The sequence below is a fragment of the Pyrgilauda ruficollis genome, unplaced genomic scaffold (assembly GCF_017590135.1).
Source record: "Pyrgilauda ruficollis isolate IOZ18807 unplaced genomic scaffold, ASM1759013v1 scaffold17, whole genome shotgun sequence".
Taxonomy (NCBI): Eukaryota; Metazoa; Chordata; class Aves; order Passeriformes; family Passeridae; genus Pyrgilauda; species Pyrgilauda ruficollis.
In genome coordinates this window covers 4823147-4843047 of record NW_024515875.1, presented here as the reverse complement: position 1 = coordinate 4843047, position 19901 = coordinate 4823147, and the positions used below count along the sequence as shown (strand labels likewise).

The 19901-nt window shown below is 42.5% G+C and overlaps 1 protein-coding gene across 3 annotated transcripts; it reads right to left on the bottom strand.

Moving 5' to 3' along the window:
- Positions 1-285: 285 nt before the first annotated feature.
- On the bottom strand, positions 286-18050 carry TBX19 (T-box transcription factor 19). 3 transcript variants are annotated; one of them, XM_041463873.1, is made up of 10 exons: positions 17926-18050; positions 15234-15455; positions 14813-15042; positions 9007-9271; positions 6996-7130; positions 6155-6216; positions 5052-5113; positions 4231-4419; positions 2357-2489; positions 286-1505 (listed from the first exon to the last, which is right to left on the bottom strand). In XM_041463873.1, exons 3-10 carry the CDS (start codon positions 15007-15009, stop codon positions 1271-1273), a joined length of 1278 nt encoding a protein of 425 aa, XP_041319807.1. In that variant the 5' UTR covers positions 15010-15042; positions 15234-15455; positions 17926-18050; the 3' UTR covers positions 286-1270. The 3 variants fall into 3 exon arrangements, with proteins under 3 accessions (XP_041319807.1, XP_041319808.1, XP_041319809.1); XM_041463874.1 differs by lacking the exon at positions 17926-18050 and having other exon boundaries at positions 14813-15039; positions 15234-15306; XM_041463875.1 differs by lacking the exons at positions 15234-15455; positions 17926-18050 and adding an exon at positions 10309-10356 and having other exon boundaries at positions 14813-14919.
- Positions 18051-19901: the final 1851 nt, after the last annotated feature.

The window sequence follows — 19901 nt, the reverse complement described above, 5'->3', positions numbered from 1 at the left end:
CATTGCATTATACAGGGACATATCTACATTAGTTAGCCTGCAGATTTCTTTAGTTTTTCTTTATAGAGACCAAACAGCAAAATTCTTCTCTGAGAATTTGATAGGGCTTGCCTCAGGGCATACATGAAAGGACAAGGAAGACTGGGGGATGACTGTTGTTATTTGCATCACAGTAGTGACGAGAAATCCCAGACAGGATCAGGACTCTACTGTGCTAAATGTTGTACACTCATGCAGGATCAGAAAAGCAGTAGCCAGAAAAAAGAAGCTGAAGCAGACAAAGTGAGAAGGGAAACAGGTATGAAGACATGAAATACCATGCCCAGGAGCTTACACCCAGTAACTGGACAAGGAATAGAAAACTCCTGTTCTGTCAATTTGCTTCTGGCAGAGCTGCTTTAAATAGCTCAGAGGTTGTTAGGTGAGAAAGACTGTTGTGTGTGTTTACACCTTGGAAAGGCACTGAGGAGATAATACACCATGTATTCATAGTTTATTTGTACAGTATAGCTAAAGCAAAGTGGAAATGCAAGCTGAACATTTTTTCTATAATTATTTTCCCTCCACCCTTTCAAAAATAGCACATATTGGAAACACTGGAGCTTTCCATTTCCAAGACTGTAACATCAGACTCTAAATGCAAAACTAGCTGCCCTTCACCCTCCTGCTACAACGCGACCACTTGAGCACTTTGAGTCTGCCCACTGTCCCCACAGCACACACACAGCAAACAGCAGCTGAAGAAGGGAAGGGGACAGAGAATGCTGTATGCAGGTGGGATTAGGATGTCAGATGTTCATCCCCTGAGGGGTTTAGTTTCAGGTGTTGTGAAAGCCTCTATGTAAGAGATTCAGAAAGCCTTTAAAACAGTGCTGTCCCTTCAAATGACCAGTTGCAAACTTGCTCACAATTTTCCCTGGCTGTTAGTTACAGAAGGAACTTCTACAATGACATGCGGGTATCCAGCTGCCATGTCTACTTCACTCAGTGCCATGTCTCTGACCATTTTTAATGTGATATAGAAGCAAAGCTAACTAAAAAGATTATTTCTGGACATTATCCTGAATGAAGCATAAAAGTTGCAGTAACAAGCTGGTTCCTATAATATTTCCTGCCTTTGCATTTTGGCTTAGCTGGCACACAAAAGGTACATGATGGGAAGTGATGAAGTCTTTTTCCTGCATACATCTCTGCACTGCACTCCTTGGGGATCATGTGCCATTTGTGTCAGTCTTGGTTGGCTGAGCTTCCCTCAGGAGCTGCCCGTCCATTAAAAGGAGTGTGAGGATGTCCACGCAGAGTCAGTCAGTCTGGTGAGAGTGCCTTCCCCTTGTGCTTCCATGCTGCCAGACACCATTCCCTGCAGAGGGATTTGCACTGATGATGCAGCAGGTAAGGGGACATTACCCCTTAAAAACACACTTGGAGGGTTGCTGTTCACCTCACTTCCTGGGTTGGCAACATTTACAGCGCTGTTGCTCACTGTCCACAGGCAAGGGTAGTGGCTGGAAAAAGAAGCAGCACAGATCAAATGACTTATTTCAAAGCATTTAGCCTGCATAAGATTTGCCACAGTAAAGTCAATTTCACTATCTGTTAAAAGGTAGCTATTCAAATCAGGTTACCAAACTAGATGAGTGTCGAAGATTTTAAGTGAAAAATCACCAGTAGCCATCACCTGGTGACCCTGGAGGGAGGCATGGAGAGAAATGTACAAGTATATGTAAGATTTCAAAATGTAAGGATCTTTTTTTGTGCCTCTGTGACTTCTCTTCTTCCCATCTTAGGAGCTGAGTCAGAAGAGCTTCTAGAGAGGGAGGTCACAAAGTCTCAGGATACTGCCTAGCTACTAGGGTATAAACATTGAGAAGAAAACCTACTCAATCAGACAACAGTACATTTGAAATTGCAGCTGATTTTCCTGACACCTAAGTTAAAGAAGAAATTATTGCATTCCTTTGGGGAAAATAAGGGAAAATATTTGATAATTAATTGATTGTCTAGGTATAAATTCCATTTACCCCTACAATAGGATCCTCATTTCATGCAGGATAATAGTGAGTAATATAGGAAGAAAAATAATTTGGTTTTAAAATGCTCACAGATTGTAGAGACCAGAATTCTTTGTAGGTGTTCCAAGATCCTGGTTTTCAGCAGTGCTGGGTTAAAATGAAGCTCCCATAGAGCAGAAGATGATTAGCTTGTCAGAAAGATTTGCCCAGGAATCTTGAATTGGGCACTTAGGACACATTTCAAATCCCAGACACTGATTAAAGTTTGGAACAAAGGGCAAATCACCAGGACAGTCCTACCAGCCTCAGTGCTCCTCATACTAGCAGATTTCCTGTAACCTTACCTGGGTCCAGGGCTGGCACCTCCCTTTGTGTGTGGCACTGAGAGCAAATTAGTGTGTGGAGAAGATGGCAAAGTCCAGCTGTCGTGTCCTGAGAATACCTGAAGATTATTGCTGGAGCTGTCCAATAAGTTAACTTTGGGGAGGGAAAAAAAGCAACAAACAAATCCTCACTGACATTGCAGACAATGTCTTAAGACAGCAAAACACAGACAGGTTTATGGCAGCAATCTGATCATGAAGTGCCCAACCACAGGTAACAGGACAAAAGTGCCAACCACAGGGCAAAATTCCCGTGTTCGCTAAGAGAGTAGCAAGGTGCCATTCCAATCCCAGGTGTGATACATGAGAAGGTACAACATGACAGACATAGGATTTGCATTTCTGCAAGTCTGACTAATAGTTTTTCAGGCAATGTTTTGATACAGATTTCCTTATAATTTGAGCTGAAATACTTAATAAAGTTTTATAAATACTGCCCCATTCCTGCAAATTTTCAAGGCCAGGATGAATGGAGCTTTGGGCAACCTGATCTAGTGGAAGGTGCCCTGTGGTAATGTGATGGTTTTTTTTTTTTTTTTTTTTTTTTTTTTGTTTTATTAGTATACTTACTGTTCGAGTTATAATTTTTAAATTTCCTTATTCTGTCCTTTTTCTGCCTTTAGAGTGGCACAGGTTACCCATTTTGTATTTTATGTTTCTAAAATTAGACTTGCTCCCTCATTGTCATTTAGTTTAGTTAAGTGTTGGTTTTTCTGTTTGTTACTTAGCTACTCCCTGCCAATTTTTAAACCCCCTCCCCTTCCCAGTTGCTAACCCCTCCTGTCCCTGCCCTTTCCCAGAACCTTCCTTATTCCTCCTTTCATTAAATGTTAATCCCTCCCCGAACCTGCCTTCCCCCTAGAAATTTCCCTGTCAGTTTTGTATTCTTCCAAACCCCATTAGTTCACTGAAGCTGTTCTCCTCCCTTGAGATTCTTTATTGGTTTACACATTGTTTTCCCCGCCTTGTGTTCCACCCCCAGTTCTCCTGATTAGTTAAAGATCATATTCTTCCCTGAGACCTCCCCCCCCATTTATAAGCTGTTGTCTGCCCTCAGTTTGGGGTCCTGGGATGCTGAGGAGGGGGAGTTTTGCCATCGAATAAAGTTACCCCAGTTCCACCCCAGGACCGTGCTGCTCTTTGTTTCCGCACTGCACCCCCACCGGTAGCTGGGATTCAGCGGAGCTCAAAGTGGGGGTCTGTCACACCCCCTGTCACCATCTAACTGGGACACGTGACAGTGTCCCTACCCATGGCAGGGAGATTGGAACAGAATGATATTTAGGATCCCTTTCAAGCCAAACCCTTCCATGATCAATACTTCCATTAAACAGGAATTCTTGCTAAATTATAATTAGCAAGTAGATTACTTTATCCCTACTCTGCTTTCCGACCCACTTCTTCTGATCGAAGTATAATCAATTTCTGGATTTGCACTCAGATCTAGAAAGGGAAAGGGACTCAAAGGATGTTCTGACAATACCAAAATGCCTTCGCCTCACATCAGCTCCCACCTGAGAGCTGCTTTGACTTGAGAACTCAACTCTGCCGTGGCAGGACATCAAAAGAAGACCTGCAATGCTCTTTTTGTATAACTGGAAGCTGTAGTGAAAGCAAGACCATACACTCTGGTTTACCACTAAGAGTGCACCCAGTTCCTGGTCCCTCTTGTTTTGCTGCCTCAATCACCCCAGGTGCTGAAGGGCTCTGTGCAGGTTGTCCCAGAGACTCACCATGTCCTTTCCTAGCCTGAGCTCAGCCTTGCTCCAATGCTTGTGCTAACCTAAGGCAAGGGGCAGGCAGGCAGAGGCAGCAGAGCAGAGCTCCAGGAATACCTGTAGGGGAGTGATTCCTCTGCATGTAGGAGGGTGGGTACGGAGCAGCCCGATGGCCTCGCAGGGCTGAGTATCTCTCACAGCTGTGGGGAGCCTGCGGAGCGGGCAGAGGCAGAGCTCCGCTGTACTGGTAATTAGAGCTTCCCGAGGCACACATTGGATCTGGGTTGGAAATCAACCAGCCACCCACTTTGAGAGAAAAGAGAGAACAAAACTATTACTATTGCTGTAACAACTAAGAAATAGCCAGCCTTCTTGCAGAATCAGCTGTGCCTCAGAAATACCTAGCAGATGCTAAGATACTGGTTTGTGAAACAACTGACAAAAAAATAGCAGCCCTCCACCTCCCTCCCAACCCACCAACACTGAAAACAAGACCTGAAAGCAACCAGAAAATGTCACAAACATTAAAGAACAAATGAAAGAAAAGCTATCAGTAAAGTAAATGCAGCTTCTGCTTCCCCTCATATTTTTTAACCTGTTTACCCATGAAAGATAAATTTATAGGTAACAAAAACATTCACAAATATAAAAACAAAGGGGTAAGAAAACTCTAAAAATGTCATATATCATCTTGATTCTAGATTCCTTTTAATATTGAAAAATTTGATTGTATGGAAAATGATCCCTCTGCAGGACCTCTCACATTATTTCCTACTGTGAGGTCTCTTCAATCTTCTTATTTTTTTTAAAGGGTCCCTCTCTATGAACACAATTCAGGACTCAGTAAGTGACGAGCATGAAACAGTTAAGCAAGGCCCAGGTTCCCAGCACCCATCATATCTCACAAAACTTGCAGCTGACATAAATAAAAACCTTACAGTGAGAATATGTCATATGTTGACCTTCAGAGACTGTCTCTGGAGCATCCTTAGAATGACTTCTGAAAAGCAAAATACTTAGTGATAAGTGCTCTCATTGAAAAATTACAAAAGTTATAACCAGAACTATTAATTAAAAATTGGAGAAGTGAGTAAAAAAGGAGGGAAATCTCTCTTCTTTAACCTTGCTAGGCAGCAGTAAACCTTCCTACATTCTGTCATAAAGCTGGAGCTTTTGTTTGATGACATAAACAAAAATGTTCCTAATTTTTTGCCATATTTGGAGCTGAACATGGAATTCTAAATCTGCCTGTAGGCACCATTCCTGCTTGCAGGCAAGCTGAAGGCCGCATTCCCCCTTCCCCAGCTGGAAACCCTGACACTGAGACACAGCAACTTCTTAATTGGTGAGGGGAATGAAAGGAAATACAGATTCTCCTGCAGGCACATGGGACACACCACATGTCAGAAGATAAAGGAGGTCCAAACAAAATTAATTCAAAATTATGGGCTAGAATGCATCATTTGGATGCCACTGTACATTAACGTAGCTGATGCAAGGAAAATTTTACAAGATGAACTACAATTAATTTCCGATGGAAGCATCTCTGATGTCTTACCTTTAATAAACCCATCATAAATTATCACACAGACTTAATAACAGCAATGTAGTTACATTACAGAATAACTGTAATGTACATTACAGTTACATTATAATTTCACTTCAACTATGCTTTTTGACACTTGGAGTTAACATTTTTTCTCCCTGACCTATCAAATTACAGGATTCACTGGAGTGCAAGTATAGCGTAGTGGACATATGTGGGGTATAACACTACTGGGGAAGCTCACACCACCTCATTTCAGGCTTTCTGTGTAGACAGACATAAGTGCCAGGATCCCCAAGAGCACGTTGACCCATTCCAGCACCTATTATAACAATTATATAGTCTCCCCCATAATACCATTGGAGTGACTCTGGATTTAGCAGAAACAAGATTCAGTTATGTAATTTATCTTTCGTATGGTGATGTCACAGTTTTAACCATATCAGCAGCAAAAAGCTACTGGATCAAAAAAAAAACCCCAAAATATGAACTCACCTTTCCTTTGCATCCAGGAAGGCTTTGGCAAAGGGATTATACTTGATTTTGAGAGCTGTTATCTTGAGTTTACAGAAAACAAGGCATGTTAGTGAAGGCAATTTGAAATAGAAACGTGACAAAACATCCTCCAGAGTAATCTGAGGGGAACTGCCTGGGTTAACCTAAAATATATCCCCACACTTGGTGTTTCCCAGGGCTGTGTAGGAGACAGCTTTGCTGTGTACTGATCAATGCCACAGGCAAAACACCAGCTGGGGTAGCCTGGCATGAGCTTGTCTGGTAAATGTGGTGGAATGGTGGACCCTTTCAAGAGGGTTTGAACACTGAATTCCTATCAAGTACAAATAAAATCTGCAGCAACATTAGCTAAGGGATGTGGCTTAGGAGTTAGCAATTCTTACAGTCCAAAGCATCCCTCAAGGGCAGAAATTTTCCCATGCAATATTGTGTTATTCTGCAGTTTTATGTATTATAGGGAACATGGAGAGATAGGGTTATCATTATGACTATCAGTTATTGCTGGAGAAAGATATTGGGCTTGACTGTAGGGCTGTTGGCTTTTATTTCCAGCAAAGGATTGAGATGCCGGGACAGATGGACCAGTCTGGAATATGCAGCTGTGGCAGGATATTAAGCTAAACTTGGCTTAGTCCTGAAGCCAGACACTAGATTAGACAACATTCTACTACAGAGAAAAAACAGAGTATTAGAGTGGATGGAGTATTACACTGCATAGGACTGGTGGGGAAACAAGAAAAAGGCATGCTGGTCTTGTAGTAAATCAGCTTCTAGGAGATCTTATCAGTGGTGACCAGAGCACAGCGTAGCACCTGCCTACCTCTTCGTTCTGGTAGGCAGTCACGGCTATGAACTGCGTCTCAGGGAAGGAGCAGTTCATCACCATCCGGTGGGGGCCTCCTACGCGAACTATGTGCACCTGGGGCTCGTATTTGTGCAGGGAGTTCAACATTATCTGCAGGAAACAAAACAGAGAGACAGCCCCCAGTGCCACTCTGGTACCTCGCAGCCACCCTCTGGCTCTGTGACAGAGCAGCTGTCGCTGCTGAACCTCGCCAGCCAGTGACTCCTGAAGCAGGAGGGCAGGTGCCTTCCTCACCTGCCACAACCACAGGCTGAACAGAATGAGACTTCACTGGACTGGACTTAAGGCTTTGGATGCAGCAGCAGCAGCAGTGATATTTGTGTTAGCAGCCATGGCCCTCAAACCACTGGGCTCCCACTGCACTAGGGGCTGCTGAAACAGCTCGGGGCACTCCCTGTCCTGCTTCTGCTGTCTGAAAGACCAGAATCACCATCACAGAAAAGGTGCCAGGAGGAAGCTAAGGCAGTCATCCAGACTCCTCTCTGGGAAAGATTAAGTGTATCCAAACAGGCCTTGGCAGGTTGTCTAAACTGGCACTAAAAGTTGTGAACAGCATTGATTCCAGGAAGTCTATAAGGTCCTTTAATTGGCTCTAGTGCAAGAAAATTTTTTTTAAAATTTGTACTGTGCAAAGTGATGTATACATACATACATACATGTACATGCACACATATATATGTATATATAAGAAAGAACACAGCTATTAGCATAAAGCACTGATAGTCATCAATTACTTTCTAATACCATCACAGAAGGGGCAGCTGAAGCACAGAGTGGGAACATGGTTTCTTTTAACACTACAGTCATGATTTCAAAAGAAAGCAAAGGAAGCTTCAGTCATTTATTGTTTAGTAACTTTTGTTTGGGTTCTGTTTCTCATATGGTTTTTCCTCTCCTGCTTTCTACTATTTTGCTCTCCTTCATATATATACAGAGTGTTCCCCTGTTTTTTTCCCCAGGGACTCTTTGACCCTCCAAGTTTCCTGTAGCTTTCCCCCCCCCCCCCCCCAAGCATATTTTTCTGAGGCTTTTGACTTTTCTGCGATCCTGGACACATGACAAGCACTTGCAAATTCAGATCCTGTTCTATGCTCTACAATAATTCTTGTGTGTTGGTTCCACATATGACTAAGGAAAAGTCAGATCATCTTCCTGTTCTCCAACCAGTAAAACCTGAGATAATTTCCTACCTCATTAGAGCACTAAGCTTACAGAGGTACCTACAAACCTAATGGAAATAACAGATTGAGAGCATATAACATTTACATGAAAACATGAAAGAAGTTGATTCTGGGCTGACAAGTATCATCCACCGTAGGAGTTTTGTACCAAACAAACAAGCAAACAAAAGGTCTTGTGCAACATTTTGCCTTTAGATGCATCATCAAAAATAAAATATGAAACAAAACTAATTTTCCTGTTTGTATTTTTAAGCGGTTCAAAGAGAAAGTCACTTATTTCTGGTACATGTGGTTTCTTTCCAAAGGCCAAAGCTGATTCAATAGAATATTGATAATTATCATGATGTAGAAGCAGACACAGTAATTATTTCATTTAGGAGCAGCCTTTTATTCTGCCATCTGACTCCTGCCAACATTCCACTTACACCAAACAACATTGGGGAGCACAACAAAAACCTAATACTCGTGGCCATTTTTCCCCCCTTTCTCTGAAGTCCTATGTAAAAATCCCCAGCACACAAGACCAGCTCTGAAAAGACCCCTGACGATTAAGTAAACCACAGCACTCTTTCTCTCTTAACATCAAGAAGTCCATTAAAATCTGAAAGTGCCAATTAAGGCCTGTTTATCCCTGTTTACATTTGGCCTCCAGAGAATAATTGGCATCTGTGGGTGAAGAGGCCTGTAAGGGCTTCTATAATTACATAAATGCACCCTTGATATTTCTTGATTGGTAGGTGCTTGCAATTGAAGCCAAGAGGTGATGTGGAAACATCAGGCCATACCTGCCCACTCCCATTGAGCTTGTTGGTAAGTTTGACTTTGCTGAAGGAAATGGCAGCTTTCATCCAATGGGCCCCAAAGTTGGGAGAGTCTGGGTGGATGTAGACACAGCTGTGGTTCGGTGGCTCTGGTTTCCCAGCTGGCACCCATTCTCCATTGACGTACTTCCAGCGATGGCCATCAGTCGGAGCAAAGTCCAGCAGGAAGGAATACATGGCATTGGGATCCAAGCCTGACACGCTGATCTTCAAAACAGGGAACATCCGCCTGGCCAGGGAAACAAAAAGGGGGGACACCACTGGAAACTGCTCTTGAAAGACTCCTCTCAGTATGTTTGTTTCCAGATGCTCACTGACTAGCTCAGTATAAAAAAACATCCTCCCTTCCTTCAATCCACCCTTGCCATCGGACCTTGCACCTGGCAGTTTCTCCAGTAATTTGGTCCCATACTTCAATATTCCCTGACTTCAGCAGCTTGACCATGTCCTTTTTGCTTTTAGTTTCATCTTACATACAAGCTCTAAACTTCTACCCAGCCTTCCATTATCTCATGTGCTTAAAATTGAAATCCTGCCTTTGTTTAATTTTGGGGAAAAGCTCCTTTTGTGCCCAAAGGTCCAATGCCACCTTTTCTCAATCCCCTCTTATTATTTCTTTTTTCTTTTGTAAAGAAGATTTGCAGGAGCTCATAGCTTGACTTTCAGTGGTTTTCTATCTGTCCCAGTGCTTGTGATCAATGCCACACAGCTCTGAATTGGCACCTGAAAGTCTGCAGCAGTAGAGCTAGTAGGGCTCCAACACTTGCAGGAACTGGGAATAATGTGTGGACATCAGAACAGAGGTGTCTCCCAGCAAAGTATCCTATTCATTAAGCTTCTTAGCTTGTCAAGGAATACACGTAATTGCTATTACATATCACCTCCTACATTCCTCTTCCATGAGTAACCAGCCACCCTGCCTCAGCCATCTCCATACTGACCTCTCCTGGCAACTGCCATTTCTGCATGCCACATTTTTATGGACCATAAATTCCACCGAAAGCAAATGAATCTCTGAGGTCCTTTTCTCTATGGGTACAGAGAGAGTATACCAAGCAACCAGAGGAACGGCCCGAGGTCCACAGCAATGGGGTTAAGGTAAGGTAGCTCTCGAGGCTTAGGTAGCCATACAAGACATCCAAAATACATAAGAAGGGAGCTGAAACTCCAGGCTGTTTCAAAGCACACTGGAAGTCTCTGCCCCTGCAGTCATACTGTCTAGTGACACCCAAATGCAAATTGCTAACAATATGACATCCCACTCACGTTTCTGGATACCTTGATATAGTTTTTGCTGCATACAGTCAGTACCTTCTGCTGACAGAGAAAGACAGAATTTGAGAAATTTGAGATTTTTCATCTAATATTAATACTTGCTGATATGTGTCAGTGCAGTATTGAAGAAGATATCATAGAATGGTTTGGGTTGGAAGGGACCTTAAAGATCATCTTGTCCCAGTCTCTGGATTGGTGTCCCCAATACCTTCCACTAGACCAGGTTGCTCTGAGCCTCATTCAGCCTGGCCTTGAATCACCTTCAGGGATGAGGCATCCAGAGCTTCTTGGGGCAGCCTTTCCCAGTGCCTCACCACCCCTTGTATCACTCTATGTCCCTATAAAATAAGTCCCTCTCCAGTTCTTTTGCAGCCCCCTTTAGGTACTGGGAGGCTGCTGTAAGGTCTCGCTCCTCTCCAGCCTGAACAACTTCAGCTGCCTAAGCTTTTCCCTCCTCCAGACTTGCTCCAACAGATCCATGTCCTTCCTGTACTGGAGACCCCAGAGCTGGATGCAGCAGTCCAGATGGGTTCTCGTGAGAGTGGAGCAGAGGGTGAGAATCCCCTCCCTTGCCCTGCTGGCCACGCTGCTTTAGATGCAGCCCAGGATGTGTTTGGCTTTCTGGGCTGTCAGTGCACATTGCTGGGTCGTGTTGTGCTTCTTGTCCACCAACACTCCTGAGTCCTTGTCCATTAAAATGCAGAACCACAAAGTTCACTTTATGAAGTTCATGTGGGCCCCGCTCTCAAGCCTGTCCGGATCCCTCTGGATGACATCCCTTCCCTTCACATGTCAACCAGAGCACACAGCTGGGCATTGCTGGCAAGCTAGCTGAGGGTGTGCCCCTGTCACCAACAAAGGTGACAAAAACTTTAGTCCCAGTACTGACCCCTGAGGAACAGCACTCCTCACTGGTCTCCAAGGTACTGTGAACCACGACCTTTCTAATTAAATAGAAGCTTAGTCAAGGATTTACACACTACACATGTCTTTCTGATCAGGATGTACCAGCTACCAAACTGGGATGTGATAGAAAGTAGGGATGCATTGCTCCTACCAATGCTTAGATCTCCCCCAGTCAATGTTCAAAGGAACATATTTAGATACATAGCTGAAATTGAATTAGAGGAAAAAATTAATCCACAGGAAAATTTAATGTCACTAGATTGTGCAGAGCTGTGTGTGTTACACGCACATTGTTAATTCCTCTGCCCACAGTGCAAGCAGGCTGCTCTGCCTTATTTGAGAGGTTCAAGTTTACCCCCAAACGACCTATAGACCAATCCAGAAGAGAATACTGTCACCGTCCATTTTAACCTCCTGTAGCACTAAGATTAGAGCATTTCCCTGAGCTAACCATCTTCACTCCCAGTTATTCCCTGCCTCACTTGGACCAGCAAGTTTTGACTGTACAGACTCTAACGATGGAAAACTTACCACCTAACATGTTCTGCTGATTAAGTGGCTTTACTGTTAAAATCTGTATTTTAGCATGGCACATTGTGATTTCTCCAAATTTGTTTCAGTCAGAATGTTTGTTTCAATGATCAGGTAGGTGCACATGTGACCTCCTTTGCTGCAACAGCCAAACACTTCAGCCTCTTTGATTTATTTAGAGCAAATCTGCTGCAATTACTCCACAGTGCAGACCTTGAGTGGGAAGATGTTTGATATCAAACTTGAATGTGCAGTAACCAGTAAAGTTGCTTTAGCATTCAAGTCTGGAAAGAGCTTCTTTTTCCCCACTCATGGCTGCCTGAACTGATCCCCTGTGGATTCTCCCCATACACAGAGGGGAAGAGTGGCACCTACCTGTCTCCAGGCAATAACAGGGATTGCAAAGTCTCAGGATACTGCCTAGCTAGTATGGTATAAACACTGAGAGAGGAAACCTACTCAGTCAGATAACACTGCATTTGATATTGAAGTGTCAATTGACTACAATAGGTCTGAGTAAAATAGGAGATGGTTTCCCACTCTATCAGTTGCACCCATTGAGATATATTTTGTGATATAGCACATATTTCAATTTTAATAATATCTGTCCTGTTCAGAATATATCTATTTCCCCTAGGCATATTGCTAGGGCAGGTGATTATTATAATGAAGTATGATACAGGCACAGAGGTATATCTGTATATTAACACCGAAGTTGGTTCATCTAACTGTGACATTTTGGGACCCTCAGTACCCATTAGAGATGACTCAGAGCAGATAGAATTGTGCATGCTAGAATTTAACACTTGAGGATCACTAGTCAATTAGACTTTCATTCTCTGGGACACTCCTATATCAGGTTTCTGTTTAATTTCTGAGCTTTGCTGACAATGTGTCTGTCCACACCAACTGTTTTAGTTTCCACACACAAAAGTTCAGGCTGGCTCTTCTCTTTCATTGTAGGACACAGATTTCAAAAGCTTTCATCTACCCTTCATCAAGAATGGTTTAGTTGTATTCATTCAGCTGTATTAGCAGCAGCAGAATAAGATCAATATTTTTTTTCCTGAGAATCTCTCTGGAGACAATCACTAAAGAATCCTGAACCTGAGAAAAACTCAGCAATCACAGGAAATTGCCTCAAGTTTGTCTCCTTTTGAATAACATGGTTCAGAGTTCTTTGCTGCAGGCCACAGTCTGTATTTTCTTTGTTTTAGTGTGATGCTGTGGTTTTTGATGAAAAATACTTTCAGAAATGCAGAGATCCTTTTTCATAGTCTCTGCTACAGTAACTATGTTAAAAGGATTAATGCAAATGGCAGTGTGACATACTTTTGTAATTTTTAGTTTTGCTGTAATTTGATCATAAAGAATTCTATCGCTGCTTTCACTGACATTTCTAGAGATGTCACTGGCTATAGGAAAAGTAGAATCAGGCTGATAAGGAGTGTATAAATTAAATTTAAAAAATCATACAGCTTACACAATGAAATAAAAAGTACCCAGCCATATTCAGATAACAAAATATTCCCTTATCAATATTATAAAAATATTTTATCTACACACTCACCCTGACATTTCAGAAGGAACTAGTATCATTGTGAAGTCATGATTTTCATTAGCTGCAAGGAAAGAAACTGAAAAAACCCTATTGATAAGGTGTGATTCTTTGTACCAATTTAATTAATCAGAGACAAACCCATCTTACCACATTTTTAGTCACTTACACTGCTAGGGAGACAGTTTAAGCCACTGTACACCAAGTGAAAGTCCACTTAGAAGTTATCTGTAGCCTAACAGCCGTTTTCAAAGCAATTTAAATGAAGCAAAAGCAGCTTCATGATTTAAAAGGAATCTCAGCAGCAGATTTCTATCAGTATAGGTTATTAGTAGGAATCAGAATGGCAACAGTGCTCTTACACCAAGAGCTGGTACTTTGGGAAGGTAGCTTCTCTCTGCAGAATCACCTTGCTGAGCCAACAGACAAGATTTTTCATTTTTACTGCTTTCACTTATATCCTTCATCAAGCTACAGTCAAGAGTAATTTCATCCCCAAATTCTGCTAAATCAAAGTCTGCTAAATTACTGAAAGTCACACCACATGAGTAAATCTTTCTCTCCATCTCTTAATTCCTCTCTCCTAAGTGGATCTCCTGCGAGGTCTCGTAAAACATGCGCATGTTGAGGGAACAGCTGGGGTCGGGGGCAGCAAAAGGCTGGCGAGGATAAATTAAATAAAAACCTTAGTACCATTGTGCAAATCTTATTCTGGTAACTGCTTGTCTGTTATGGGCTGGACTCTGCTGTCAGCCCAGTTCAGAGCAGAACCTCTGTGGAGAACCTTCTTCAAGCTAGTGCCTGATTCAGAATTAGCATCCTTCTCACCAGATTTTTCACTCTTTTCCTGTGCCTCTCTGTGTTCCCCAAATAGTAAGACATGTGATGCATTTATACCACAATGTTTTGCCCTTCTAAAACAGCGTATATTAAGCAATATTCCACACTTGTTTCTAAAGGCACCAGCAACAACTGTGGGACCATGCAATTCAGACTGCACATACATACAGAGCATGTAGGGCAGTTTTATTGCACACACTCTGGTACAGACTGCTTGTACAAGCTGTTAATACCCAAGGCCAGAGGGATGGGAACTGCAGCTGGGTGTAACAACACCAATCTACTTCTGTGCAGTAATTTGAAGCCTATAGGTGATGACTTGCTAATACAGACTGATGATTATTAGCATAAGAAGTCATTACAAAGGTTTTGAGAGATATTCCCTTGCAAAAGTTTCCTTTTTGTGCAATCACAAGTTAGTCTATATATTTTTCCAGCATGCTTCATAGGAGGAATGGTTTGGCAGTGACCAAAAAGAAGCAGGGTCACCCCATCTTGTTCATGCACTGGTTTTAGCAGACTGCAAGGCTGCAGTCCCCTATAAACTCCGTTGTGCTCATTGCATTTCTCTCGAGTCTGCACACACAGTTTATTATTGCAGAGCTTAACCCCCCTGGCTGTCACCTCCACTGAGCCCGCAGTGCTGAGCAGATCACTCACCTGCCATTCTTGGTCACAATCATCTCATTAGTGACTTCCCTGAATCTCTGCCAGAGTGTCGCATCCTCCAAGACAACCTGGAGCTGTTTCTCCGTGGGGTCGCCTTTGTCTCTCCCAGCCCGGAGTTCACTCTCCACTACGCTGAGGAGCCTGGAGACGGTGCAGTCGCTGGGTTTTTTGCAGCCCAGGTCTGCCATGGCAGCTTTACTGCCAGAAACTTCAGGTAGCTGCTGAAAAGACAAAAATAACAAGCAAAATTAAAAAATAAGTCAGTTCATTGGGCACCGTCTGACAAACGTGCTCTCCTCACTCTTTTGCCACTGCCTCGCTCTTTCCCCTGGAAGTCCCAATGGGCAGTGACACCAGTGTGTGGAGGTTTACGCACACACTCCACACAAAAAGAGGACTATCTCCTAATTACCTGTTAGACAGTCAGGTGGGTGGCTGGCTGATGACTCAATTGGCTGCCTTGAAAGAAGAGTCCTCCATCCAAATTAGCATGCTTTTATCTTTTTTCAACCTGAAGTGGGTCTAATTGTTCTGCTTGAGAACCAGGTTTCCATTAATGAAAATTGTTTCATTTCCAGACTGAAACAATGCATGGAAATTGCATTCACGCCGGTGCGGACTCTAACTGAAGGAGCTAGGAAGAGTCAAGATAGTTACACGGAGAAGGTTGTCTTAAAATATTTTCACCATGCATGTTGCATAAATGCATTAACCTCATTCCTCTACACTCCTAAATCAAAATATAATAGTAAGAGACCTTGCAGCAGTGAGGTTGCAGTTCACAAGGAGAAGGCAGCATCCCTATCCTCCATTGCTGATGGATATTGTATCCATCCCTTGGTCCCACTGTCATTCACAAAACCCCTGCTGCACTTTACAGGTGGCTGAACACCCCTCTGGCTGCATTTCCAGGGACAGACTGCACACTTCTGGGGCTGGTATGAGATTAACTGTCTGAGGCCTGACACTGCTGACCAGCTCAAGGTCCATCTCATGCATAAGCTCCATCAGCATCCCCATAAGTCATTCCCTCTCACCTCATCCTGAGACCTTCTCTGACAAGCCTGATCCAACAACACAAGCCCTCCACAAAAAAGCCACCATTTTACTGAGGTGTCCAACAATTTCAGCATTCAAGGAGACAAGAGATGTGGGCTCAGTCCCCCGCTGGAGGGTTAAGAGGAAGCCCCACAAATAACAGTGACCTGTAAACACTCGGCTTTGGTATACAACAAATACTGGAGTACCTAACTTCTTGTGATACATCTATCTCTGGTAATGTCTTTTAAATTTCCAGTCTGTTGGACATGACATAGTCAGGGACTTGATTATGAAAACGTAGTCCTAGAGGTCATTTTTAAAGAAATAAATTTTCTGTCTGCTTATTGAGAGCTTTGCGTTCTTTCGATTCAATAGTCCCTGTTGAATTTCTTCGTTTCTGTCTCTTTTAGAAAGACAAAATAACATGGTGGATCGCTGTTGGGATTTTTACAAACAAAAAAGACCATGGCAGGCTTTATAAAAGAGAACTTAAGTTAAATCCATCATTTGACAAGGCCAACTGATCTCGCCTTTAAAAAAACTGAGAGGTACCATCCACCTAAACAACAATGGCCAGAGCTTGATGGCACCTTATTTGGCACCCTTTCAACCCAAATCATTCTGTGATTCTTTGCTGCTTTCAAACTTCACACTCTGACACCTCTTCCCCTCTTCTTTTTTTTAAATTTTCAACTCATAACCAAAATACCTAGATTATTTTATACGTAAACTCAGGTGAGTTACATTAGCAGGTGTCAGACAGCAACTTCTAGTTGATAAACAGCCCACTTTCACTGCTGAACAACTAAAGAATGTACTTCAAAATCTATAGGATATTTAGGTACCTGGAAGGGTACCACCTTGCATTTGAAAAATAATTGCATCTCAGGTATGCTGGTGTAAATGGAATATGTTTATGTTTGGGTTCCCCTTTCCAAATACTCAAAGAGAAGAGAGAAGCTACTACTGTAATTTTTCCCTGTGTGTGATCAAGTGGCATAGGAAATGCATAGGAAAATATATGAGACAATTTTAAATTTTATTATACTACAGATGCAAATAGATAGAGAAATTGGAGCTGGTGGAAGTGCCATGAATTTTAATTAAACATTTTCAGGTTTTCAGGAACTTCTAATAAAACAGGTACATGTTACTTTGGGAATTTTTTTTTAGCTGAAGCCCTATTTCCATACAGGCTTTTTAGATATAGTTGCTCAGAAATCTGGAGATTCAAAGTCAAGGCAGGTAAAGAGACAACAGCTCATAAAAGTTATAATATTCCAGTAGTTACACACAGTTCTTTCTATAGACAAATAAAAAGAGAAGCAGCCTGGCTTTCAGAAGTGCTCCCTGCCCACCTCTCCTGCAAGTGGAGTGGTACTGGATTAGAGCCTCAAAAAATCAGATCCCATCTACCTTCCTCAAGATGCTTAGAACTTAAAGGAAACCAAAAGCATGCAAAAAAGCAACAACAGTTCACATTGGTGGAAGAATTTCTAAATGAGGAAGTGAAACTCTCTCACCAGCAGACACTTGTGCATCACTACAGGTAAAAAGATTTGCTCAGAAAAAATTGACTGGAAATGGAGGCCACCACAAAGCAAAAGAAAGGGAAGTCCTGCTTGGAGTGCACTGCTTGCCCAAAGCACTCCTGGGACTGAGCTGTAGGGAAGGAGGCGTGTATGGAAGGAATGGACAATGGACCTCTTCCAGTAATGGGTTGGGATGAGAGTTTTTCATCAATAAGACTGGATCTTTTTACAGCTAGCATACCTAAGGGAGAAGCATGAATGTTTTTACTTTGGGATATCATACTAAAACTTGTATCCTGCACAGTAATAAAATGCACTTTCACATCCCAGAAGTGGGTAACACTTGTGTGCTTAGGGTATCACTCATACAAGGTATCTGATCCTTGAAAGTCTAGTGTCCAGAGGAAAAAATAAACCACAAATCTAACAACTTAAAATACCTGACTTTCACACAGTTTGAATTTTAGTAACTATGTTACCACAGCTCAGGACACCTGAAACCTCAAAATTTTCCAAAATGAGAGTAGTTACCTGTGGTTGGTTAGTGGGAACAGCCCAATTACTATTCTCAGCATGGGGAAGATTGTTTCAGCTCTAGGAGTTCAGCCTAAGAGTGATTTGTGTTGGATGTAGCAGAAGGCACATTTCACCACTGACATATCTTTCCAACCTAAAAGAATTAGCCAAAGAAATAAGTTTACACATATGCAAGCACATGACCAGCTGAATGTACTTGGGCCTGAGATTTTACTTTAAAACACACTTCCAGATTCCATGAATAACACTTCTTTGCATGGTGCACTATCTCTGTGTCACACAGCTGCCATGGGAGAGGGCTGCAGAACAGAAACCAGAGAGATCCACAGTCAGTTCTTTGTTTTTTGTTGGCTTTTCATTTAACAAAAATACTATGTTTGGAAATTTACTTTGAATATTTAGCCTGTTTTAAGAGAAATGAGAGACATCCTCTAATCTTTTGTCCCTCTATTCACCTAAATAACAACTTGGAATGCTTTCCAAACAACCCTTCTTTCTCCTACTTTCTTGCAAGATTAATTTTTCCAAGTCTACAGGTGCTGGAACAGAGGCCCAAACAGATTAATGTCACTAGCTGTAGATATTGCCAAGGCACAGAGACCAGTCCATTCTCCAGTGTGGGTTATTTCTTGGGCTGGATGTTAAATTTCCCTGAATCTGACATTTGAAGAAAAGGTAGTTGGACTTACAGAGGAGCACAGTAAGTGTTTCTGGTGACTGACAGACAGTGCTGTGGAAGGGGGGATTGTTTATTGCCCCTCTTGCACTTACCACCCATTTAATTAGACAAGCAAAGCAGTAGGGGTGACAGAAGGACCAGAAAATGCCCCTACAAAACCTGCAAATTTGTAAGCTTTCCCTGAAACCTAGCTGGGAGAGCTGGGCACTTCCAAGCACACTCCTTGTAGCTCATAGGCAGAAGTAGCTCAGAATGCAAGCACAACACTCACAATCATCTCTGATTTACTAATAATAATTTAGTAACTCACATTTTAAATGAAGCAATGAGGACTGGGGAGAGCAGTGAAAGAACAATGAGAACAATCCTGCAATACTTATTGGACTTCACTTACTAAGATACAGCAGGAAAAAGCAAGGGGTTATTTCTGACTTTCTAATTAAGCTTATTCTTAAATGCTCCTGGCCACCAGCTGGTGAGGTACACAGAAGGGAGGGGGAAAAAATGCAAACAAGAAAAAGGTAATTAAAGAGGCCTTTCTTGCCTTGACATTGGATAGCTGTTTTGTGGCCTTTAGCTGCATGTTTCCAAAGAAAAGGAAGCCCTTCATCATCAGATGAAATTGCAGAAAATAAGACTCACTCTTTCCATCTCCAAAGCTCCCACTGCAGCATTCAACTGACCCCCCTCTGAACAGTGAGTCCCAACAACACAGGGAAACGTAACCTCCATCCCAGGAAATCAACACCTATCAACTACCAGGGAATAATTGAGAACGGATAAAAAGACAGCTGCTTTCCTTCTGTTTTTTAATCATGTGTTCAGCCCCTTAAGGGATTGTTAGGCTAGAGGAGACTTAGAGAAGATTAGCCTTTTCATTAATGTCGGGATGAGGGCACAGTTTCAGTAACATCCCCCGGGCATGTTTTTAGCAGAAAGGCAGGCAGCTTCTTTGACTGGTACCTCCCTGTCTGGTGTTTTAACTGAGATTATACTGAGATTAATTCTGAGCCCAGAGAGCAGGGAAGACTTTCCATGCTTTTTTGAAAGAGAAAGAAGAAAAAAAACCCCAAACCCAAGGGAAAAACCTAATGTAGTGTGACGGGTTGACCGTGGATGGGCGCCAGGTACCTGCCAAAGGCTGGGAACAGCTCTGTCTCTCCCATCCTCTATCCTCCTCAGCAGAGACAGAGAAAATATTAGAAAAGGCTCATGGGTTGAAATAAGGACAGGGAGAGATCACTCACCAGCTACCATCTTGGGCAAAGCAGGCTTGACTTGGGGAAATTAG